Genomic DNA, 26,240 nt, shown 5'->3' with positions numbered 1-26,240 from the left:
GCATATGGTATTAAACCAATGTGTAACTGTAATGTCTATCTTCATTTTGTAAAGCGCTGAGCAAACTGTTGGCGCTATATAAATCCTGTATAACAATAATAAAAGCTGTTATTGTAATTATGAATAAGCAAATATATAGAGACATGGAAAAATATTAATTAAAAAAAAAAAAATGTCCACAAATCAAGGACTTGATACACTAATGAATAATAATGTTCATGTAGGGCTCATTCATACCACGGCAGATTGTTGGGGTGCATTTAACAGACCAAAAATTGGACCTGCAGCACACATTTGTGTGTTACTGCGCATTTTAAAGCAGGTGCATTTTGGGTGCCATATAAAAAGAAGTATACCAATGCAGATAACATGCATTACCACATACATTACCACCACCGATCAGTAGTGTGAATGGGCTTTAAAGCTCTCAAACTGCCCAATTATTTGCAGGGCATTATGAAATAATAAAATAAATTTTCCTGTACACAGGCTTAAATTAGCACAGCTTTAAAGCACAAGTAATCATATGTCCTTGAATTAATAAAGCCATTTAAATATATCTGTTACTTTTGTGAACCTGAATGGTGCCTGGCTTTCAGTGAGAAAACAGAAGAGAAGAATTGCACAAAGTTTTAATTTTGGTGTTTAAAAATGTATATTTTTACAGCTAATGTGGAGAAAAAATACAAATCATTATTTCAGCTATCCCCAAAAGCTGGCAGCGTCTACACTGCATTTAATATTGAACATATTTTCTCTGCGCTGTTTAGTGCACACATTGGCTTCTCCTTTCTGTAATCTTCTTCTGATAGATGCTTTCTGCTGCTTTGTTAACTGTCTCTTCACCTTCTCCTTCACCAGCTCCTAGAAGACACACAAAGAAAAAGATCAATAAAGCAAGCAATTTAACAAAAGGTTTATGTTTCTTCTGCAAACGCAACCAATTCAAAATGATCATGGAGAACCATTATATCTGAAAGGTTGAACAGCAATATCAGTTTACACGAAAACAGAGGCTGTGGTTCTAATCCACAGTAAAAAAAAAAAGAAGAAAAGAAGGAGCATTCCAGGAGAGAACAGGGAATTCTGAAAAATTAACAAAAAACATCAGCAATCTGGTACTGCAAGTGTGCATAAAGTGAACCTGTGGCCAGGCTGCGAACACTCAAGCATTTATAACAAACAGCAAATGTGCTTTACAACAATCCCTCACTGACCTCCACAGTGGCAGGTAGTGTGGAGTAATTCATCCTAAAGATTTACAGCAGAAAAACTTTCCTTGCTAAAGTAAACACAGAGCAGGTGCTCTGGGAGGGGATAGAAGAGTGAGTGAGCTGCTTGGGATAACATCGCTGCTTCTCTTCTGAACTTTCCACAGTGCCTGCAGACACAGAGGCAGCTGCTATTGTGTCAGTGGGCAAGTTACTGCCTTGTAGCACTTACAGTAAAAGTGTCACTGTTGGATTTTAATAATCCCAAATTCATCCTGCATTCAGGAGTATTAGTGAAATTGCCCCCCCCCCCCAAAAAAAAAACACAAGAAAATTCACCACAGTGGCCTTATACCAGTGGCAAAATATTACTGTAAAACGTAAAATAAGAGTACCATTCCACTGCTACTCCAATTTTAAACCAGCGCTGTGATACATCAAATATTTAACACCAACATATTGAAACAATGTAAAAAAAAGTCCATGATACATGAGAAACAGTATTAAAACATCCACCATAAGTTCCTGTGATCACCACTTGTGAATGGGAGACACCTCTCTCTTAGGAAGAAACTCACCAGATCCCTAAGCTTCTCATTTGCATGACTGGCATACAATGCTTGCATTTGTCCTTCGTTCTCCGGGGGTACTAGTACATCATTCCTCCATCCGGCTCATTAATAACACAAATAAAGGTAATAGAAAAGCCATCAAATTAATTTTAGTTTATCTGTAGGTACTGTTTTGAAGATCCTTTTAAATTAAATATGTATTGTATCAGTTTATGAGTAGTTCAAGTACGTATTTTATATTTAAATGTAGTTTTTATCATTTTAATACTGTCTACTTCATGAAGTTTGGGAGATTAAGAATGAAAGAGGGATAATGTATGAATTGATTGTAATAGTTTTTAACCATATTTGTTGTATTGTGAATTTTTTATTCCATGGCGGCACTGGCTAAATAGGGGTTACATCTACAGTTGGATAGAAGCTGAGTGATTGGGCTATCCTTGCATGTTCTGCACATGCTGCCATGGATGTGCTGGAGATGCGAGAGGAGGTATATATATACTGTAAGTATATATTTGCCATGCCATGTAGCCACCCCCGTGACAAACTTGGTAGGATGAAACATGTCGGGGCGTGGCTAAGCGGCAACTGGACCTGACGTCAAAGCTGGAAACAGACATCATGTGACTGAGGTGGCTCTGAGTTCCAGAGATGGTGAGAAGTTGATGTTAGCACTTTCACTACATTTTGGTGGCACAGAGCTTAAGAAATTAGCACAATTTACTTTTGTCAGCGGCATTTTTCTAAATAAAGAGGCGTTTCAACTGTATTACACTGTCGGAAGCTTTTCTATTTCCTTTATATGTGTTGTTATTAATGAGCCAGATGAAGGAATGATGCACTAGCACCTATGGAGACCTATGGATTAATGCAAGCATTGTATGCCAATCATGCAAATGAGAGGCTTAGGAATCTGGAGGTTTTCTTCCTAGATGGGGAGGTGTTTCACATTCACAAGTGGTGATCAAAGGAACTTCTGGTTACCATTTGAGTACTGTTTTTTTCAGGCATTATGGACTTTTACTTTTCATTGTTTCACTATGTTGTTATTAAATAGTGGATTTATCATAATGCTGCTTTAATATTGGAGTAGCGGTGGAATGGCTAACTTATTTAAATTTTATGGTAATATACCAATGGTTTTTGCTGGTATAAAAGGACAAGTTTATCTTTAAAAAAAAATAATAAATGCACAATTTTTTGCAGGCCTGTAAATCATTACACCAGCGATCAGCAGATAACTGGTGCCATGCAGGTCTCCTGCAGATCTGTCAGTATATCTGCTTGCCCGTTCGGGATGTACAAGCAAGCAGATATACTGACAGGAAGAATGAAGGACTACAAGCTGACAGCAGCTAAGGCTGTCAGGACTTGTAGTCTCTCATTCACGATGACTATGAATGAGTAACATGGCCCTGTAGTCTTTTTAAAATACTGTATTTGACAGCTAGCGAGGGGGGAGAAGATCCCCTGCTAGCTGTCAAAGCCGTGATCGGGAGAGAGCGGGAGCCGGTCTGATCGTAACATGTTGTAACATGGTACGAAAGGTGGACTTATCCTTCAACGTGCACCTGTACTTCATATGCGCCTGTGCTGAGAGAAACATGGTGCTATTGCCAACTTCACCCTCTGAAAATGGTTGTTGCCTGCCTGCTTACAGAATAGCTTCAGTCCATTTCTGAGTCACCTAGGTCAGCTGCCAATCCACTGTCCAATCAGAATGCTCTAACTGACCATTGAAGCAGACTTGGATTTGGCAGGACGTAGCTATCCAGTCCGTGAAAGTCAAGCTCCAGAAAGTGCAACTAAATCAGAGAGGGGCACAAAAGCTTTTAAAGCTATTAATACAATCTCCACAAATTTCTTTGAAAAGGATATTTGGCTCTTATTACATTTCTATGCTGAGCAAACGTCTTTCTCGAAAATACAGATTGTGGTGTTTGATGCCTGAAAACACTTGGCCTGTAGCTTCCAAATGCCACAATTCCATGCAGTGGGGATCTAGCTAGCAGGGCAGCCAGAAGTTTAAAAGGAACACCAGGAAGAAAATAAGAGTCTTTCGGTCTATTGAATTCAAATTTTTCATGTCTGAGTGCACATTTCTGGCAAACTAGATTTCTTTGAATACATTTTTGTAAACAGGATCAGATTTCCTGGCTTCTATGCTCTAGCTGTGACTCCTACACTCATTTCATTTTGCTTGTCTTGAATTTACCCCATTTGTTCTCTTGTTGCTTGGCAAACTGGGAGAGATTTGTGTGGAGCAGTAAACAGTGGAGCTCTAGAGCATTGTCTCACCTCCTCCTACACTTGATAATGTTCTGAGAACATAATGAGTTATGAATTCCCCACAGAACACACATTACAATGTCTTCCATCATTCAGGCCAGACGCGGGAGCATCCTGGCAACTATTCATATTGTGGAGGAATAAAGCTGGCTGGCCACACACAGATTTTTTTAAATGATCAGAGGAGGTTCTTTTTAAGTTATTTCCAGAATGCAGCCATGAATACAAATATTGTGGCACTTGAGACAGTTTAATTTCAGTGAATGTACACACATATACACCAACTACATGTGCATAGCTACACTGTCTTTTAAACATCATAGTATTATGTTATGAATAATGGTTAAAGTAGGGCTCCAGCTTAAACATTTCTCTGTACTGTCACGGTGGCAGAATGTTAGGGGAAAACTCACTAAAGTTGGGACAGAAACAGCAATGAAAAGCTGACAAGTCCCAGCCTCTCCTATTCTTCAAAGCCAAGAAAAAAAAGAAATTCTGGACAGGGTTCCACTGAACACCCACTTAACTGCATATTTTACACCCTGATCTAGTTTTACTCAAAAAGGCTTGGCCACAGTGAGGACAGCATAGTACCCTATATGTGTTAATCAGAGCGGGGGTCAGACGGAGGTATACCCTGGGTCCAAAGCATTTGGCTCTACCCACAACACCTGGAAAGACATGACATGCACATATACCCTGGCACGAAAGGGGAAACATTCTGCTTCAACCTCTGATGCTGGAAATTGTCAGTACACAAATGACAGAGTTGGGGCCTGCGGATGAGCTGCTCCCACACCAAATCTTACATTGCGGGGAAAGTGGAGCAAGTTTACTTGCACTCTAATAACATCCGGTTCTCTCACTAACATGGAAACTTAAAATGCGCAACCTCACCATGGCAGATCCCCATAGTCTAGGCCAGCCACCATCTTGTCCCATGGAAAAGCCACCACTAGAGCATGGTCATTCCTATGTTTTAAGACTGTAGGAAAACCTGAAACTACATCATATGATCATACTAAATCACTATCTATAGGCCAGAAAAGGCATATACAGTGCAAACATTTCTGTGAAAAGATTACAGCAGAAAGTGACGTAGCAATATATTGTGGAGTGTGTTTGGTGCAATTTAGACATTTTAATTGCCAAGTAATGTTTTCACGAATACAATATAGGCAAGGATGGCACATGAACGTATTTTGTCAGTAAAGTATATCTCAAGCCAAATCTTTGCTTTTGTACAGAGTGCTGAGGAGTTATAACTCCTGTTAGGGAAATTAACCCTCTATTTGTCCTGGTGACCACTGCCTCCAAGATTAAAGTAAGGTTAATTGGCCCTAGTATGTGTATGTGAGTTAGGGACCTTAGACTATAAGCTCCTTGAGGGCAAGGACTGATGTGAATGTACAATATATAGAGTAAATGTAAAGCACTGCGTAAAATTGACAGACCTATACAAGTACCTGTAATAAATAAAAATAAATGACCCTGTCAGCAGCAACCAGCTCTGCAAAGTTCAATTGAAAAATTGTCAGTTGAAAAGTGACCGCACCATATCAGATGCAGTTACTATTCGGGTATTTAGACAGCCGCAGTTGCTGTGGCTGTCTGATAACAATAGCTGGCAGGGAAGATTCCTCCATTCATACTGTTTAATGTGGGCGGGGAAAAGTATTTGACTTTAATACCACACGGGCATGGACTTCTGCCTGACAGTTAAGCATATGGCACATAAAATCTTCTCATATCTGTTTCTGCTGGATAACATACAAACATTAAACCATACCAAAATACCTAACAGAAAAATAAAACTTGATATGTAACAATTTATCTTATTTGGTACTAATTCAGTGTTGTATGCTATCACTTACTGGTACAGAAAAAACTTCATTTTACAGACAGAAGAGAAGCCAAATAAACATCCCACATAAAAATATAATGGTTACTTTGCTGAGTACTTGGATGAGTTATTAAATTACTTGGCTCCATCTGGTGGTCATGTACAGCACTCAGTTTTCAGGAGAGTATTTTGGTTTAAAAAGTACATGTAAGTAGGTAAACATTTTGACAAATAAAATTCCGTTCACTATAAATGCAGAGAGGAACACCTGGAAGTGAATAATCAGACTGTCGTACAAAACCACAATTATCCAGCATGCACACACTATTCATTGCACTTGGGTAATTTCCCAGTACCATGATGCCTTACGGAAAGCAGAACTCCAATCAAAACTTCTTGTTTTGTACAGAGTAGAGATTTTTTTTGTATTTCAATGGTTTTTATTAATTTTAAACAGTATAAAACAGAGGCAACAAAACACACCCACGCAGGGGCTATCAATTGCACCGATAAAAAGGCATAACAGAGAAGACAACGCTCTAATTCCAACAAGGCAAAACGTATGCCCACGCAGGGGCTATCAATGGCACATAAGTTACAATAACATCGGTGAAACTCTGACTATCGCAACTAAAGACAGCTGTCCACTGTCACACCAAAACAAACAGAAAAAGAGAGCAGAAGAGCAGAGGAAAAAAACAAAAAACAAAAAAAAAAAACACACACCAAAGAGCAGGGGTCCATGAGCGCCAATACTAAACTCCATTACCTCCCCACACTGGCCAGGGGGAGCATGGGAAAGGCATATTGCAACCACGGCTCCCATATTTTCAAAAATGTACGCTGAGAGTCGTTGCATATACTCGACATCTGTTCGTTGAGCATCATAGTAGTCATACGATCCCACACCCCCTGAAAAAGTACAAACTGACTCTTCCAGGCCTGGGCAATTGTCCTAGTGGCCGATAAAAACAAATAGGAAGCCAACCGCTGCTGACGAGCCAAGAGGCCCGGTATGGGACAATGAAGCAAAGCATACTGAGCATCCCGTCATATATAGAGATGGAACAAAGTGAAAAGGAGGCCAAACACACGAGACCAAAAACGAACCAACCTCGGGCATGACCACCAGATATGCAATACATCGCCACGATGGCCACAACCCCGAAAACATCGATCACTACAGGCAGGGTTAGCCTGGGCCAGACGAGCCGGAACCCAATACCAATGAAACAATACCTTGTAGGCTGCTTCCAGCGGGGTCGTATTAAATGAACATTTAGCTATGAGTGACCAGGCTTTATTCCAGTCCTCCGGATCCACAGCCACGCCCAGGTCGCGTTCCCACTGAACAACATATGAAAGAGAAGTGTGCGATGAGCGTCTGTTCAAAGCTGCGTAAAGAAGGGAGATAAGGCCCGGGGCGCCCGGACGCTGCTGGCAAAGCCGTTCAAAGGCAGATTTCTGATATGGGAAAGCAGAAGTGGCCCTCAGCAAGAGTAGCCAATGCCGCAATTGAAGGTACCGAAACTCCCGAAGGAAATTCCAGGTGGGGCAGGACCGAAAAATCAAAAAGTGTCACACCTGTGAGAAACCATGAGCCACCCACCAAGAAAATGCCCTCGGGTGATCTAGACCCGGCGGGAAAAGAGGGTTGTTAATGATTGGAAGCAAGGGCAAAAAGGGTGACATCAGGCCACTGGAGTAACGTACCGAGTCCCAGACTTGTAGGCCATGGAGCAACATCGGACTCAGCGCCATCGGGCGCAGGGCAGGGGGAAGCCATAGAAGCGTCGACAGTGCGATAGGGGCACAATTAGGTAGTTCCAGCAGGACCCAGAGAGGAACATCGGAGGAAGCGTGCAACATAGACAGCGGGGCAATCTGGCTCGCCTGATAATACTTAGTTACATTGGGTACCCCAAGACCACCCTGGAGTCTATGAGCAAAGAGCGTATTTCTAGAGACTCTGGGGTGCTTATTGGCCCAGATGAAACGCATAAACTTCGCCTCAAGCAACCGAAGAAAATGAGGGGGAACCCGCACTGGGAGGGTGCGAAAATAATATAACAATTTCGGCAAGATGGTCATTTTCACTGAATGAACCCATCCTATCCAAGACAGGTGCGGAAATTGCCAGGAATGCATAAGAGAAGATAAAGAGCTAAGCAAAGTAGAGATGTTATTTATTCTCATTTGTGTCCCTGTTGGGGAGATTTACACTCCCTACTTGTCCTGGTAAATGGAGGGATTCCATACAGAGGGGTTGCTTGTTCTCATGAAAACTGTGAAAAGTAGGATTTCCCCTCATTTTGGGGCGATATCTACTTACTTCCTGTAGTGTCCCTGGGGACTGGAGATGCAGAGAAATTTTACTGATTGTGGCAAGCAGCAATAAAAGTCTAACAGAGATTTCAAGCTTTTACCACTGAACCCAAATCCTAAAAAAGAAAGAAATTTTATCTGGATATTTTAAGAACTTGCCTGAAAAAAATGGAACCCCATATCTAAGATATTTACACCAGTCACCCATGTACCACACATGGTTTGATCATGCGACTTACAGTGAAGTTGCATGATTTCAAAATTGGATGACCTGCCGATTTCCTTGTGATTTGCAAGACATCTGACACAGATGTCTATGCAAATTGCAACAAAAGTAGTGCATGCATTACTTTTGAAATCGGTGTGGCTCCGATCAAGTCGGAACCACATCAATATGACTGCTCTGATAGCGGACAATAGGGTGCGATTTGGCATACGATTTGCAAGTTGCCTGGCATACAAATCGCACCCGATGTGACCGGGGTCTTACTCAGAAATTAAGTGAGATGAGGTAAAGAAACATTTTGGAACATGGTCCTATTGACTTCAGTTGGAAAATCTGACAGGCAGTGCATCCTGTCCAACTGAGCTGGAAATTACGCAGCCACATAGCAAAGCTGCACAGCATATATGCAAACCCCTCAGGCTGCCATGTTTGGTTTTAGATGCGAGGTCAGTAAAACGCAGATAAACTGCCCGTTTTTACTGCCCCTTTGCCATTATGTGAATAAGACCTTAGGGTAAGCATTAAATGGTGACAAGGGGTGTATTTCCAAAATACTAGATTATGGTTAGGTTGCATTATTATAGGGCAACCACACATTGCGATTGCAAGTATCTGTGGACTTTAAAAAAATGGTGGCCGTCTGCACATTGATACTGACTCCCTGTTGCATAAATGTGAAGGCAATGGCTAAAAGATGGCTTTAGCTCCTGTTCTACACCTGTAGAGAACGCCACAGACGCATTTCTGCCTCTTCTGGACTCAATCATAGAGGCCCCTCTTTTACCCATCTCATTCACATTTATGCAACAGGGAGTCGGTGTGCAGATGGGCCACTATTTTGTTGAAGTCTACTAGAGCCAGACAAGCCAATCCCATCTGTCTTGTACCAGTCTATTCACATGCTGATCCGACGGAAACAAGTTTGGGGGGGTATTCACCTGCTACTATTTTCTTTGTTTTGGGCTACATATGCAAGCATCTGTACACATTTTGATATTTACCTCAAGTCAGTACTTCTAAATACTGTGGCAAACCCTGGATTATAAAACCAAAAGCACCATTTCACAGCTATCGTCTGTCAGCTTGTACTTTATGCTCAAGGATGCTCTCCTTGTGGGATGCGTGAAGCAATTACAGGCTGGAAATTGCATCTTGATCACCAGTGTTAATTCCCCCTTAATTCTACCTACTCCCACAAATGCACTGCAATCTCCAGTACCTCCTGCTGAAGTTAAAATCCATTAAAACAGGTAAGACAGGAACCCGTGTGAAAGGACTTGAACTGATTTGACCATTCCCATCAGCATTGGCAGGTTTTGGAGTATGATATCCACAGATGCTCCCTGGAGACATCTGTTATTAGAGGTGAATGCAGTTTCAATACTTACTGACACTTTGTGGACTGCTGCACCTATCTAAAATACTTGAATGATCTAAGGATTGTCCAGAGGCCTGCACAGAATAAGTACTGAAATCCATGTTGACCAGAGAATGTGTGTACATCACTTAAAGTTGCTCCAGACAGGTGCACTCAGACGGAATCTGGATTATCAAATATATTTCATGCTTGCTCAATATTGAACAACTTTTTTTTCTTACAAATTTTATTGTTGCACAGCTGCAGCATAGCAGAAAATATATTCGTTTTTATTTACTGAGTGTTGGGTCTGCTTACATGCAGTACATTCATGATATATTTGAGACTCCTTTTGGTATACATTTGGTATGACATACATATCTGAATACAGAAAATAATTTCTTCCCTTCCAGAGCCAGAAGAGACTCATAAAACTGCTTTGCAATTAACATGATTTGTGTTTCATGGACAACTGCTGGATTCATTCAGTGTAGATTTGATTTCAGGGAATATTCTCAAAGTAGGGAGTGTTCTCATTAAAAACATAAATTCAGAGGTAAAAAAATGAATACATTTTGATTAAGAACCCCAAGTAATTGTTGTTTGCGAACTAGCTAAAAGATTTAGATTTTCAAAGCAGAAAGAAGGGAGCTGAACAAGCTGCAGGAGCAATTTAAGTCAGTGGACTGTCAGATTAAAGAGGCCACACAAAACAATAATGATGTACAAATTACAACATCCCAAAGCAAGCAAGTCATTTCACCAGCAGAGGGATGCATGGTAACTGAGAGTTGGTTGCTCTGAATGAAAACTCCTTGCCATTTTCCTTAATAAAAAAAAAGACCTTGTGAATAACAATATGAACTAAGACAGAAGATCAGCTGATTGTTCAAACTTACTGGTGGGATAGTAGAACAGCTCCCGGCTGTACCTACTGATGTTAGACTTGTAGTCCTGCCTCTGTGTGCATTGATGTGCTGCAGACTATCTTCATCTCTAATAAAACAAAGAAAGCATCTGTAATTATATGTATATACAAGGGGAAAATTTCCATATTTCCTATACATGACCGTTCTGTCTGGCAAGACATGCAAGAATCTGCTTTTCGCACTTTGAGAAAGCGGCAGTAAATAAAATATTTTGTAAGACTAGATTTTTGCCAGAATGAAATGTCATATTGGGACTGAGAAGTAGCAAACCTCCACTATGGTTACCTTTGCCTGCTTAAAGTGGAACTAAAGATAAAATATTTATGGAGCCTAGCAGTACCCACACCCACCTCCTCCTTCACTCTCCCGCTGCACTGCAAAGGTTGAATGCTTGCTTTTGTCTAGGAGGAACCAAATAAAACAGCCATACTTACCACATCCCTCACTCCTGCAGGCTTCTTATGAACTGCACGACTGGTTGTTTGCAGGCATCAGCATTCCTGCATTGTTAGTGAGGATGTCAAGGGTATACCCACAACCTGTACAGCTGGAAGGCCTTGACTCTGGCCCCAATGAAAGAATAAGTACAACTGTCTTCCAGAAAAAAAATGAGTATTTAACACTTACAGTGCTGGGGTCCATTTTATTTACCCAGCTTTAATCAGTCAGGTCCAGCAACACCATTTACATGGGTGTGAAGGAACGGTTCTCTGTAGTGAAATTCTCTAGAATCAGATGTTGTAATTTCACACAGGTACCCTAGAAAACTATATATATATATATATATATATATATATATATATACACACACACACAGTTTATCATCTTAATGCAGAACTAAAGTTCTGCTGTAACAAGCAGCGAGCAGACAGATGTAGGTGTAACATGCACTGTCTCTTCTGAATAAAGGTGCCCCTAGTAGCTCAATTTACAACGCCAGCCTAATCTCTGTGTGTTGGAATGATGACTTCCTGCACGTGCGCAGGAGTGATGTCATCCCGGGCCTGGCTAATGAAGACAGCCGCAAAGACTGGCACACAGAAGATACCGGGGAGGGGCAGGACCGATAGAGGATAGGCAAGTTTTGACTCCCTTTTAAAATGCATTTCAGCCAAAAACAGTTTTGTAGTTTTGGATAGAGCGGGAAAGGATTAGAACCCCAGTCAGGTATTTACTGCCATGCAAGGTTCTGTTAGAGAGACTTCCCCTCACATGCTGTCCTGTTGAACTGTTTTTCCAGAGGGAAAGTGAAGGAAACTGAACAGGGATGCAGGGCTCAATTCACTAGAGAATATCGCATGAGATAACTGGATCACATGACATTTCTTTCCCAATTGCATGGTAAATACCACATAAACTGACTCTACAGTCAATTCACTAAGCTAAATAAATAAATACATTAGTTGAATAAGTTGCGGTCTAACCATGCATTATTCAAGGCATTAAATAGCGCAGCTTGTTATGGAAAATATCTGACAGCAGTTCTAGACTTCCTCTACCAAAAAAAAGCATTTTTATTTCCTTGTTGCTGTTGAAGAATTCTCATTTTGTGTCTGATAAACCATTGTCAGCAGGACAGCAAGTGAGGGAAGATCTCTCTAATGGGGCACATGATAGCAGTAAAAACCAGACAGAATTCTGATGTTTTTGTCTAGATATACGCATAAAGAATAAAATCATCAAGTCTCAACTCACCATGATATTATAATTATTATCCTCATATAGATATAAGCACACACTACATGTGACATATACACACAGCTTTATCTGCTCTGCGGTGCTGCTCAGTGGTTGCAGTTTTCAGCTCATGCTTCTTCAAATCTCATTCATGTCCAATTCACTAAAAATAATGTTCTCTATGGCCAGGATTTTAATCACAACAGTTGCATAAAATTGTAGTGTATTGTGAATAACCCCCTAGTGGCTAATCTAAAGACTGGTATATTTTAAATAGTGGAAATTTGAAATCGCATATTTAAAACTGAAAAATAAAAAATTTACACGAAGGCCTCGTTCACACCACGTGCAGGGAAGTGCTTTGTTTCTGCACGCATTCTACAAGGACACAAAAAAAAAAACCAATTGTTCTCTATCAGCCCTGTTCACACCACACCACTAGTATCATGATTGGGTTTTTTTCTGTGCAGGAACGTGTATAAAACGTGCTGAAATGCTCAAGAGAACTGATGTAAACTCGTGTCTCTACAAGTGAAATCTGCCCGTTAGTTTCCATCAGTTTTTCTGCACATATGGTGTGAAGGAGGCCTAAAGTAGAAATAATAAGAATAATAATAAAATAAAAAGATCATGTAATCAAGTTATATTAAATGCATCTTGCACAGAGGTATCAAGTAAATGGATCTGTCCTGATACTAGTCAACTTCAATTGTCTGCAAAGTAGCATTCTGGGAGAGGGAAGGGAAGGGCAGTACTGCAGCACTAAAAGCTAGTGTGGTTCTACGGAACTGTACAGAGAGGTTCTTCCAACATTACAAACTGGCTATACGATCTCTCATTTTTACAAGGCCTCAAACATTCATTACCTGAAGGGTCTGTATTCTTTATTTGTTCCAGAGAGATTTACAAGATCCGGACATTCATCTTCATTTTCATCTAGATCATCACTGTCTTGACTTTCAAAATCATCGTCTGAACTGTTCTTTTTAAGCCTGTCATCATCATCAGCAGCAGAAGTTGCATGGTTTTCTGTATTAGACTTGCATTTGCCATCACCAGTCTGACCGTCCAGTTCTGCCAAAGCACTGTGAAACTCTGACAAGTCTATACATTTGTCATTTCTGAATTCTGGTTCAGAAGTGGGTGCAGCTTCTCTCAGGGTTGTGCCATGCATGGCTTCAGATAAGCTCATGTCATTATTGCTACCAAGATCAGGTTCTAATTGAAAATCTTCTGTTGGTGGTCCAGTAATGTCTGCATCTTGCTTCTCATAATCTGGGCCTTCTGGTTGTAAGAGATCATCATCCTCCTGCATTTCTTTTGTATAGCCGCTAGCTGCAATTTCCACGTCAAGAGAGCATTCTTTCCTGAAAAGCAAAAACACCTGACTGATCAGCATAAACAGAAGTAAAGGCCAATTCAATGGTATCTAACAGCTACAACATTTGAAGGACTACACTGCTGAAGGGGCGAACTAAACTGTATTTATGGCAATGACTGATCCAAATAAGAGCAGTTTAATTTACTCTAATGCCAAGAAGTCATAAGGGGGGTCACATCATTGCCAATAGTTACTGGAGGGACCAATGGTCTAACTAGTATGGGGGACCAATAAAAAGGGACAAAAAGAAACACATACAGCAATAAACATTTTTAACATTCTTTACAATCACTCATATACTCCATGAGATTACACACATTACATGGTGATTGCCTCAAATGTACACCTATTTATGAAATACCAGTCTTAAGGCTGCTCATTAGTAGAGGAAATGGCAAGGAACATTATTTAAATGCCAATATTCATTAACTTGCTTGCTTTTGGAATTTTTTTTGAAGTTCAGTAGTGGTGTTTGCTAGCAGAAGAGTCCGGTGAATCAGTGGTAGCAGCTGTGTCAAGATGAACAGGTAAAGAGGAACTTTAGTAAAAAAAAATCCTTCTAGATCACTTCTGGCTGGCCCCTTTTGCAGATATAGCTTTGTAAAACAATAAAAATAAGTACCTATACTGTTTAAAATCCAGTAATACACCGTCTCACCCTGCACTGCGCAAGCTCATGTGGTCTCTATTTTTTGCAGTCTGCCAAAAATCAAAGCCACAAAAGGCCAATCAGTTGACAGCCTAAAGATTTATTGCCGCTCAGGTATCCTGGGCTTCAGCAAAATGGCAGTCCCCGGGAAGCAGAAACAGGAACAATGTTGGAGGCAACTTATAGCATACACTAATTTGGTAGCATAATTATTCATTTGGAATGTATCTTTCTGGCTAAAGAACATTTTTTATCAAGTTGTTATGGGTAAAGTTCCATTTTACTCAGCAGTAAATACACAACACTACACAGTTATAATACTATTTACTTCACCCTCAGAAAAAGCTTTGTTTAGAATGAAAAGATAGCATTTTACTTCTTCCTTCCACTAAGGTCACATGGGCCATAATAGTGGAGAGGTTACATCCTTGCCTTCACAGCACCAATTCAGGACCCCAAATGAGAAAAAGGCACATGACCTCACTTTTCAAACAGTAATATTCTTTGGATACAGAAAGTAGCCAGATACTTTGCTCTAAGGGCTGCATATACTTAAAGTAAATCAAGTATTTTCAAAGTAATTTGCTTGTACTTACTGGATATCCCGGAAAGTTGGAAAAAGTTCACTTTCGTAATTGAAGCGCTTTAGGAAGAAATCTCGTATACATTTCACATCTCTGTCAAAATACCTAAAAAACAGGAAGAAAAGAAGAAAAGAAAACATGATATGTGCTCCAGTCAACTTCAATTTTCTGCTCTTCTGCAACTGTATTGGTCTCTTATCAGCAATCACTGATACACAACATTAAAATGGTCTACTGCAGCTCAGATACAAGCTGATGAATCACTTGAACATATTCTTGGCAGTACTGCTAAAATGTGTATGTTTTCACCAGGATTCCACTAGACAAAGAAAAAGGATGCCATTAGTAAGTAGCTAAAGTCGCCATGAATAATGTAGCAGTGAATGGCCGCTAGTTCAAGTATTACGTAAAATGCCGCATTTAATCAAGTCAAGGACATCTCTTGTCAGTGTATACTTAAAGGGAACGGCAACTGATATCTCTACAACATCACTATAACAGGATAATACACACCATTCAGCATTTGGATGAGATGTAGACACCATTTGTGGGAAATCAATCATGGTGACATGGTCCTCATCATCCAACATGAGATTAAACTCGTTGAAGTCTCCGTGGATCAAGCCATGATTAGCAAGTTTGACAATGAGTTCCATTAACTCACTGTACAATGAAGCTGGGTCTTCTAAGCGACGGACCTGGCACCTTACAGTAGGAAATAGAAAGAAGTTTAGAATGTTCTGATTCTACAAATAAAGTTCTGCTCCAGCCAAAATGTTATCCTTGATCTGAATATAAATGAGACAAGAGTCAGGTTTTTACTGCTCTCAGGGTCCCTAGTAGGGAGATTCCTAACCACTAGGGATAGGGGGTCAAGACAATATGAATATGAATATATAAGGGAATAGCCTTCACTAAAAATTGAGACAACAAACACAATTTTAATGGACCAGGGAACTGTTAGAACCTTGATGAGTTGTTTGCTGAATTCATACCACTTAAAAGGTTACTGGCTAGAAGTTCCTGTGCTCAGCAAAAGTGCATTTAGTTAGAACTTGGAAAAAACTTCTAATGCCTGTATTACATTAGGGCAAAATATATGACAAATAGGAGCCTTGTACCTGTGATGATTTAGCTTGCTCATACCTTTCATTCAGAGCTGGTTTGTGTTTGACAAAAGGTAGAGATGATCAAAATATTAAAAAAACAGGTTTCTGTTCTCTATGTAGTTTGCCTTAATGAAATACAGGCGGTTACAATCCTAATGCCAAATGAATAGATTTTTTCCAGGTGCAATAAATGATCACACCCATAATCTGAAAAGGCTCTAAAACGAATCTAAAAAGGACCAGCATTAGACTATGAGATGTATGGATTAAACCTGATGTTACAGCAAGAACAACTTAGGAACTTTGAAACAAACCAAGTACAAATTCCAAATAATTGTACAAAGCAAACCCAATATTTTGCATGTTCATAAGGCAAACAGTGGGTCTATAAAACCATGTTCTCAAGGTCAAGTTCTAACTAGGTTTCCAAAAAAACCCAATTATTAACCAAGTTCAACTTTCTATTGCTGCTCAGTTTCCTGTGAAGTAATAAGCCATGAGATCACAAAACTGAAGCAACAGGTAGACATCCAATGCTGTTTTATCCAGACAATGTGTAAAGTTGGTGGCAGGCCTTCTGGTGACTCATATTAGGAACAATGTGGAAACCTCCTCTGGGATACATTCAGTGAGAGGATGGGGTTCTCATTTAATGTGGACAATTCCTTCAAATAAAATAGGACACTGTAAATATACACAAATATTTAAATAATTTGACATAAGTCCGTCAACTGAAAAAGGAAAATTGTAATCAAGTGTAAAGTCCTTATTGATCCACTGAAATCACCACGTGAACAATATAACAATAATTGATTGAGTAAAGTGCACTCAGATATCACCATGTGCGCCAGAGGAAAACCTCCCCCAATTCAGTAGCACTCACCCGATATTGAGGCCCATCCAAACCGGATAGGCAATAGCGCTTATGGCGAGTGTCAGCGTAGTACAGATCATCAATCAACAAACTCTTCATCAATTAGAGACCGATTTGATGGTGAGACACCCTCCAAACTATTACACTCCGTAATCAAGGAGAGATGTAAAAGGAAACTCATAGCGTGAATCCATTAAAAACCATTTATTGTATAGAAAGTATTGCACTCACATGATATAAATGAAAGCATGCCAAAATATCTACAATAACCCTTAAGGGTATCTGTATATCACATAAAGTGAGCGTCTCACCCGATCCACCTCGCTGCACGCGACCGATACCCTTTGCACACCATTTGATAAAGTCAGGTGACGAATCACGTGTCAGGGTCGGGCCGCACCACGAATTCTGTTATGAGACATCCACCTTACATCCCCCACTGGAAGTGACGTATTGCTTGCGTGCGAGGAAGATCGGGCAAGACGTTCGCTTCTTGTGATATACAGATACCCTTAACGGATATTGTGGATATTTTGGCATGCTTTCATTTATTTCATGTGAGTGCAATACTTTCTACCCAATAAATGGTTTTTAAATGGATTCATGCTATAAGTTTCCTTTTACATCTTTCCTTGATTATGGAGTGTAATAGTTTGGAGGATGTCCCGCCATCATATCAGTCTCTGATTGATGAAGGGCTTGTTGATTGATGATCTGTACTACGTAGACACTCACCATAAACGCTATTGCCTGTCAGGTTTGGATGGGCCACGATATCTGGCGAGTGCTACTGAATTGGGGGAGGTTTTCCTCTGAAGCATGTGGCGATATCTGAGTGCACTTTACTCAATCAATTATCATTATATTGTTCACGTGGTGATTTCGGTGGATCAATAAGGACTTGGCACTTCATCACAATTTTAATTTTTCAGTTGATGGACTTATGTCAAATGATTTAAATATTTGTGTATATTTACAGTGTTATATTTTGTGTCATTTTCACTCTGCTAGTGTTTATATATATTTAAAAAAATGTTTTTGCGCTGCTTTTATTAATCATTGGTTCATGAGGTGATTATTGCATATTATTCACTATTAGGGCAGCTAATTACACATTCCATGCACTCATTTATTGACTTAGGTGATTGGTCTATTATGCATTTGTTCAGGTGTTAGATGTTTTTTTTTATATATAATGTTACATCTCATTTGCGCGGTGAATATACCGTTTATATAATTTAAACACATCTGGGTAAAAGATCAGTAGATTTAAATCAGCCTTTTCATTTTTTTATTTGAAAGGCTAAGTTCCCCTTTCTGAACATGTCACATCTGTATTTAGGGTGTAACATGTCACATGTTCATTAACCTTCCCCAGTATCCCCAATCCTCTCCTTCATTGTGACAGCAGGCGAAGGATCCTTTCCCCACACCCGCTGTCAGATTTCAAAAACAGCGTGGCTGTGTGGGGCTCAGCCCACATAGCCACATAATTCATTCACGGGAATATGTGGATTAAAGAACTACAGTATCTTCAGCAACTGCAGCAGACTTCTTGTAGTTCTCAATAAACTGCGAGGGTGCTGATGAACATTCTTGTAGTTTATTGACACTTCCTACAGCATTCAAACAGAAAAGCCAAGTGTCTGTAGGAGCCTGACACTGCATCCCCAATCTGCTGAACGCGGGTCCAATGCTCTGCAGACTCATGATAAAAAAAATAAATGTATATTTTCTACCTGTAATTATTAGTTTTTGTAAAATTTAGCCTTTAAAAGATGTATTTGCTATTTGAATATATTTATTCAGAGTAGAGATATGGTTGCTGGAAATCCAACATGACATTATGGGCAAACATTTACTACTTCACTGGTTTGCACTGCTTACAGCAGCAAACATAACCATGCCTCTGAACAAAGACTTCTTTAAACATTTATCTTTGCAGTTTGCCACTTCATTTTTAATCTTGATTCAGTGTGTACCTTTTAACCTCCATTTTCATTTAACTGTACTAATATGACCTTTACATTTCGCTCAGAAAAAGTCAAAATCATGACAAAACACTGTTATAGTGACATCATGTGGCAGATGTACAAACTACAGCAAGACTGAAATGAACAGCAAAAAGGAAGAAAATAAATTATGCAGTTGGCTAAATTTGTGCAACCATACACCTTTTATCTGCATGTAATTTAAAAGATATGTTTTTGTACTCTGTAAAGTCAAGCAGGAAGCAAACAACAGCAGAACTGCTGATCGTCATGCTTCTAGCTCAATGATTAACAAGTCAGCAATAGCCACCTCCATATAAGCATCTAGCACCTTGTTATATTTTAATATTTTATCAGCACAAAACCTTATCACTAAGCAGAACTGAAGCATATTTACACATTTTCAGAAGATATTTAAATAACTGTCAAAAAAAAAAAAATCTTCCCTCACTTTTAATTTTAAAGCTGAAGTTTGGCCTAAAAAACCCCCAAACATTCTTTATAACCTTAGTTAGCTAACGTACCTGAAATAAAAGATGTCCCACATTGTGGATGCAGCAGGGTCCTGGAGAATGCTCCATCCTCTTCCTTTCTTTTAACTTTTGGCGCTGCAGTGGTGAATAGCTTCAAGTCTTCTGTGAAAATGTTCCTGACGAGGACCCATCCCCTCCTCCTCCGTTCTCTCCTTGCTTTAAATGCCTCTACCATGACTTGTGAATAAAGGAGAGAGGCGAGTCACAGGATTCTCTCCCCCATTTACAGATAATGTTACAGGCAGCAAAAGCAATGAGAGAATGCTGCTTATTGGAGGAGGCAGGATTAAGGGGCACATTTTAATCAGGAACTTTTTCACAGATGACTTGATGCTAATAACCCCTGCAGCACTGGAAGTACGATGACAGGAAGAGGATGGCTAAACCTGCAGTGAACATTTCCGCAGCATTCAGCTGCCTGCACATGACCATCCTTCATTACAGGTAAGTTAACTCACCAAAGATATTGAGATTTTTTTTGTTAAACTTTAACATCTTGAAAGGCAACAGTATGTTTAATTAAATCACATTCTATGAGCCAAACTTTAGATACAGACTAACCTTTGCAATGTGCAAGGCCCAGCACTTTTAAATACCTCAATGCGCTGATGGTTTTGTCAACAGCTACACGTGTCTCCCTAGTCAGAAAGAATGAATACCATCTATAGAGCATGATGTGGATGGGCATTATTATCTATGATCAGTACAAAAAAACTAAAAAAAAAAATGCCAGGTCCTTTGCGAAATGCAGCAATGGTAGAGGATTAGGTTTTTGGATGTCTGTATTCATATTCCAGAATGTGATTAGGAGGCCATGAAGGGTGTGTAGGTTGGAGATAAATACAGGTAGAGTTTTTATTTAAGCTTTAAAAAAAGTTTATTACTCACAAGGGATAGCCATTTATAAGCTCCATAACAATCGCATGCCTGTTGTAGTCATGTGGTTTCGGAACGGGGAACCCTCTGTCATATAAAGCCTAAAAATAAACCCAAGGAAAATGTAAATGTTTGTAACACAGATTACTTCAAATATTTTCTAAACAATACACATAAGCGGCTTAGCTCCTCAGCATCAAAACCTGCCATTTCTGGACACCCAGAAGGTGCAGAGTTCAGCCTTGTATTGTCAGCAGTCTATGTGAATCTTGGTTGGACAAGCTGTACTCATGTTTAGGGCCATATGCATTCAGGGAGGAATACCTCCAATACAGAATTCTTGTGTTCTGGGCATGTGTCCCTAAACACGAGTGCTGCATGGTACAGCATCCAAACATCACGCATTTCAGCCGGTCACACATTTTCACAGGCTGCTGTTAGTGAGGCTAGACACTGAACCTATGCCTTCAAGGTGTCCTAAAAATGCTGGGATTTGAGGAGCCGACAGCCAGACTGCTGGTCTAACCCTTATATTACACATGTTACTAAAGGAGAAAAACAAACAAACAAAAAAAACAACAAAAAAAACCCAATATCTCTGTTTTGGCTAGAAAACAGATGTCTGTGTCATTCAGCATCTCTGCTTGAATTCCAATGTCTGACCATTTACAGTAGCAATCACATGGGAGTCCTGCTCTCCCTCTTAGGTTAAGCATGTATTTTATATTATGGAGAACTGAGCAGCAGGATAAAAACACATTTTGATGGCAAAATAAGGACTTACAAGAGAATTACATCTGACGCAGCTGGCCAGCTTGAACATGTAATGCCACATATGTAAAACAATAAGGCCCATTTTTAATGCAAAGTTTGCTTGAAGAGTGTTAGGATGTACATCAATATGCAGAGTTTTGACTAAGAACATCAGCCAATAAATTCCTACATTAAACTAGAGCCAGAAGCATTATTACCAGATCCCTTCTCCATAGCTATATTTATTTTTCATTGTGACAATCTCAGCCATAAAAAAAAAAAAAAAGACAGAATTTGTGAAAGACATATCAATTACAAGAATCATTTTTGCTGTAAGCTTCCCTATCCCCCAAATTTGCTAGTGAAAAGGTTTTAAAGTTTAACTAAAGGCAAAACTCTTTTTTAATTTTGGATGGATGAGTGGAGAGGGATTAGGTTTTTATTGTTGTCCATGTTTCCTTTAGGGAGATTTACCCTCTCTATTTGTCCTTTTTACCATTGTCATCAAAAGTGAAAGCAAAGAAAACCCCGAATTTAGAGTTGTTCCCAGAAAATAATAGAGGAGAAATTTTCCAATGGAGTCACTAGCGCTGGTGACCTGGGGGTTTCCAAGGAATTCCCTTAACCGCTTCAATACTGGGCACTTTCACCCTCTTCCTGCCCAGGCCAATTTTCAGCTTTCAGCTTTTGCACTTTGAATGTGTGGTCATGCAACACTGTACCGATATTACATTTTTATAATTTTATTTCCACACAAATAGAACTTTCTTTTGGTGGTATATAATCACCACTATACTTTTTATTTGATTGCTAAACAAATTAAAAAAGATCAAAAGTGTTTTTAAAAAAATACAGTTTTTCTTGTTTTACTGTGCTTCTGTTATACTATTTTGCAAATAAGTAATTTTGCTTCTTCAGATGGGCTCTGATGAGGCTGCACTGATGTGCACTCATAAGGTTGCATTGATGATCAAGGCCCTGACTGAGTGTAAACTGTGTACTGACAATCATACCAGTAATCAGCTTTCCCTTCCTAAAGACAGCGTGTGAGGAAAGGACTGCAGATAACCGGCAAACCTGTTTACATGTAATCAGCTGTGATTGGACACAGCTGATCACATTGTAAAGGGCTGCTGTGTCTGAAAGACATAGTGGTCACAGAGTGCACCTTGGGGGGGGGCACACAGGGAGGACATCTTCCCTAAACTAGGACAACCACACTGCAGCCATCTTTTGGCTATAACGCAGTCAACTCAAGCGGGTTATTTGCAGGGATTATCTCTCACGTCCCATTTTGGCTATGGGACAGGAAGTGAAGGCAAATCTCCTGAATGGAAAACAGATGGGGAAAAATAAGCTGACAGGCTATTAACCTTCCTTACTCTATCCAAAATGAAAAAAACAAAAAAACATCTGACTATAACAGCAAGTGGTATGCTGTTCAGAAGTCTCAAAAGACTCAGTCTGAGGAGAGGGTGTGGTTTAGCCATGATGACAAAGAATCGGGAAACATATACTTTCCCAGCACTAAATTGCATATAAACGTATGGCTTGATATTGATTAGGCCCTCACATGGTGCAGCTATTGTACTGTGAATGTTGCAAAGCCAGTGTTAGAAGTGGCAGGTCTCATTAAACACATGCAGTTTGGTTTGTACGGCATTAAAAAAAATTAAAAATTGCTTTTTTGGGCACCCGGGAGGCACAGGTGCAGTGAACAGCTGGCTGTCAGCAGCCCATCATATCAGCGATTGCTTCTTGGTAACAATGTGAATGAAAATAAGAGAGAGAACACAAACTTTCCTAGCCATGTGAGGTAACATGCTGTGGTCTCTTCTCTTTACATTTTTTTTATTTTGGATATATCAGGGGTGTGGAAATTTTTTAAAAAACTACTTGCCCAGGGACTAAAATCGGGGGCCCAATCTATTTGTCCCTCGTGATAATCTACTTGTCCAGATAAAAAATAACAAAATTTTTTTTTAACCAAAACTGTATTTTAATCTGAGGTGCTTTTAGGAATGTCTGGGGCTTTTAAAAAAACAAAAAGGGGGCTTTATGGCAACTTTAATGTTTAATATTTTTAACATTGTGCGGTGTATCTCCTTACCTCCCTGCCTTGTCTCCAGCACTGCACCAGGAACTAGCAGGGAGGAGAGACCCTTGCAGAGTAATGAGCACCGATTGGGTGCTTGTCAGGAAAGGGGAATGTCAGGCTTATCCCTTTTTGCGTTTTTTTTGCACACGTTTAGAAAAAGTCATTTTAGGCCTGAAGAGTACATAAAACTCCCAAAACATTATATATTTTCTGAAAGCAGAGACCCTAGAGAATAAAATAGTGGTAGTTCCAATTTAGGTTGTTTCGAGTAAATAGATTTCCAACATGTCAAATCTTAAATTTGCGTGCGCTCGTGAAATTGCTACAAAGTTTAGTATTCTATATTTTCTATAGGTGACACTGTTAAAGCCCCTTATAGGTAATCAGTTTAGCGCTACAGAGGAGGTCTGGTGCTAGAATTATTGCTCTCACTCTGGCATGCACGGCAATATGCAACATCTGCTTCACAATCGTTTGCATGCGTAGGCGCTCCGGCGTGTGCGTTTACGTTTGTACATGTGCATATTGGGGGGGGGGGGGGGAGTTATGTGATTGGGTGTAACTTTCATTTTTTACAAAGTAAGTTTTTTTTACTTAACTTTTTTTCTTCATCACGTGGGGGACAAAAATACCCCTAATGTAATGATTTTTGGTGACAGGTTCTCTTTATTGAGACATCCAGGGTCTAAAAGACCCTGCATGTCCCCTGAATGTAATGCAATGCACATCGCATTGCATTATCTTCTTCCCTGGTCAATTCCTGCGTTCTGAATGCATTTCTGCATGCCCTTTTTTAATGCATTCCTGTACATTTTTTATGCTTTTCTTTCCCCCTTTTTTCTTTTCATCTGAATTCAGTTCATATGTGTTCTGGTGCTTTTTTGATGGTTTTACCGCATTGCACACAGAAAAAAAATGCAGCATGTTCTACTTGCTGACTGCACGGATATGCATGGCAGTGGTGCAAACGAGGGCCATTGGAATACAGAAAAAATACTGTACATGCATTTTTGATGCAGTTAAAAAAATAAACACAGTGGACTGCATCTCCTATGAGCCAGCCCCTACAACATGTGTTGTAACCATGGCAGGAAGATTCAAACCTATGCACCATCTGTAGGGCTCACAATAACAATATTGCTTTTTAAACAACACTGAATATGAATAAATCTAACTATTATTATTATACAGTATTTATATAGCGCCAAAGGGTATGCTCAGCGCTGTACAGTAGCAAGGGGGACAGAACATGAGACAAGACAGTAACAATACAATACACGGGGGGTTTGAGGGCCCTGCTCTTTCGAGCTTACAATCTAGGAGGGAGGGGAAGGTGGTACAGGAGGAGATAGCTGTGGGGGATGGAGTGGTGGGAGGAGTGGAGGAGGTTAGTTGTTAGGTGAGGTCGGGTGTTAGGTGAGGTTGGGGTAGGCTTCCCTGAAGAGGAGGGTTTTCAGGGTGCGCCTGAAGGTGAGGAGGGTAGGTGACAGTCTGATGGATTGGGGTAGGGAGTTCTAGAGGATGGGGGAAATCCTGGAGAAGTCCTGCAATCGGGCGTGGGAGGAGGAGACCAGGGAGCTAGAGAGTAGGAGGTCCTGTGAGGAGCGGAGGGCATATAAAATTTTAAAGGTGATCAGCGAGAAGACTTCCTTTCTATTTGTCCCTGTGGTACTATACATAAAACTGCAACAGATACACTAACAATAGAGGATTTTAATTAAAAGGATTTGTTCACTTTGTCACAAAAAAGGAAAAGGTGAACTAACATGTCCCCCTCCTCCTTTACTCCTGCAGCTACTTCAACTATTATCTTCCGCTGACTCCAGCAGGCAGTGTACCGGGCATTTGGAAAATGCATCATAAAGCTCATAATGGCGAATAGTCATTGGTCAGAGCCAGGCAGGGTCACATTGCCTACCAATGAGAATCTCTCTGAGCCCTCTGCAGAAGAGTGTGGTTTCCAAATGGCCGAACTGCTGTATCAACTTGCACGGGCAGCAGAAGATTATAAATGTTACAGAAGGAGCTAAATTCAGGTTAGATCAGGGAATAAAGAAGATGTCCTGAGTTAAAGTGTTACTAAACCCACCACAGTAAAATAAGTCTGTATATGTAGTAAAGCGTGCTTGTTATACTCATTGTGGAACCTAAGGGGTTAATCCTCCACATTGTGTAAAAAGGATGTTTAATCCTGTCTTCTCTGATTCTCCCCTTCTTCCACAGTCCCCAATCCATTTGCTGATAGCACAGAGCCTTGGGGGCAAGCTGCACATGCTCACTTTGGTGTGTATTGCTAGAGAGTTTATCTTGGGAGAGTACATGTGATCAGCACAGGGCAAATCAGTGCTGTCTAGACATTGGGTCAGGGGTCCTGCGGCCTCATAGGACAATCAGGGAAGAATAAAAACTCTGCCTACAAGCTTTAACCAGGGCTCTGCAGGACACTGATAGAAGTCACAAGACTGCTCTAACTGCTGATGAGAAAAGGTATTTAGCATTTTATATTTACTAAAATAATTGCATTTCCATGTTCATAAGGAAAAATTGAGTATCTAGCTGCATATCCCCAGCATGAACATATACAAAAATGACCCCCCATGACTAACGTACGAAGAAAGATATTCTAGTTTTTTTCTTCCCTGTTCTGCAACTTATCACCTTTGCAGACAAAAAGAGCTCTTTGTCCAAAGCATACCTGTCTTTAATCAGCAGAACTTAGTTGATGGGTGCCTGTAAGGCCAATCATATCCTGGAATTCAAAGCACAAGAATGGCCCTTTTCTCTGTGGACAGCAGTGGGAATTTTATAAAATTCTTCCAAAGCACGTTTGTTAAATTTGTCTTAATCATAAGAGAAAGATACACAGAAAAGAACTAAATGTTTGAGTGATATAGCATCCACTGATAAAAATGTAATCAAACTATCTCATCTGAGGCTATTGAGAAACTGAGATGCTTGACAGA

General features: G+C 40.0%; 1 protein-coding gene across 1 annotated transcript in view; it reads right to left on the bottom strand.

Moving 5' to 3' along the window:
* Positions 1-615: 615 nt before the first annotated feature.
* The window catches only part of RIOK2 (RIO kinase 2), a 52,675-nt gene continuing 27,050 nt past the window's right edge, over positions 616-26,240 (bottom strand). The window contains exons 5-10 of the mRNA XM_089679121.1: positions 20,439-20,527; positions 15,557-15,748; positions 15,056-15,148; positions 13,296-13,796; positions 10,723-10,819; positions 616-864 (exon numbers count right to left, since the gene is read on the bottom strand). Of these exons, the coding sequence (XP_089535247.1) occupies positions 703-864; positions 10,723-10,819; positions 13,296-13,796; positions 15,056-15,148; positions 15,557-15,748; positions 20,439-20,527 (1,134 nt within the window). The 3' untranslated portion in view covers positions 616-702. The remainder of the gene's footprint in view (positions 865-10,722; positions 10,820-13,295; positions 13,797-15,055; positions 15,149-15,556; positions 15,749-20,438; positions 20,528-26,240) is intronic.

Source organism: Staurois parvus, unplaced genomic scaffold (assembly GCF_062004578.1).
Source record: "Staurois parvus isolate SC_StPar_1 unplaced genomic scaffold, SC_StPar_1.0 ptg000218l, whole genome shotgun sequence".
In the NCBI taxonomy this organism is placed as follows: Eukaryota; Metazoa; Chordata; class Amphibia; order Anura; family Ranidae; genus Staurois; species Staurois parvus.
Note: the sequence above shows the minus strand (reverse complement) of the source record. Positions and strands in the feature narration are given on the sequence as shown.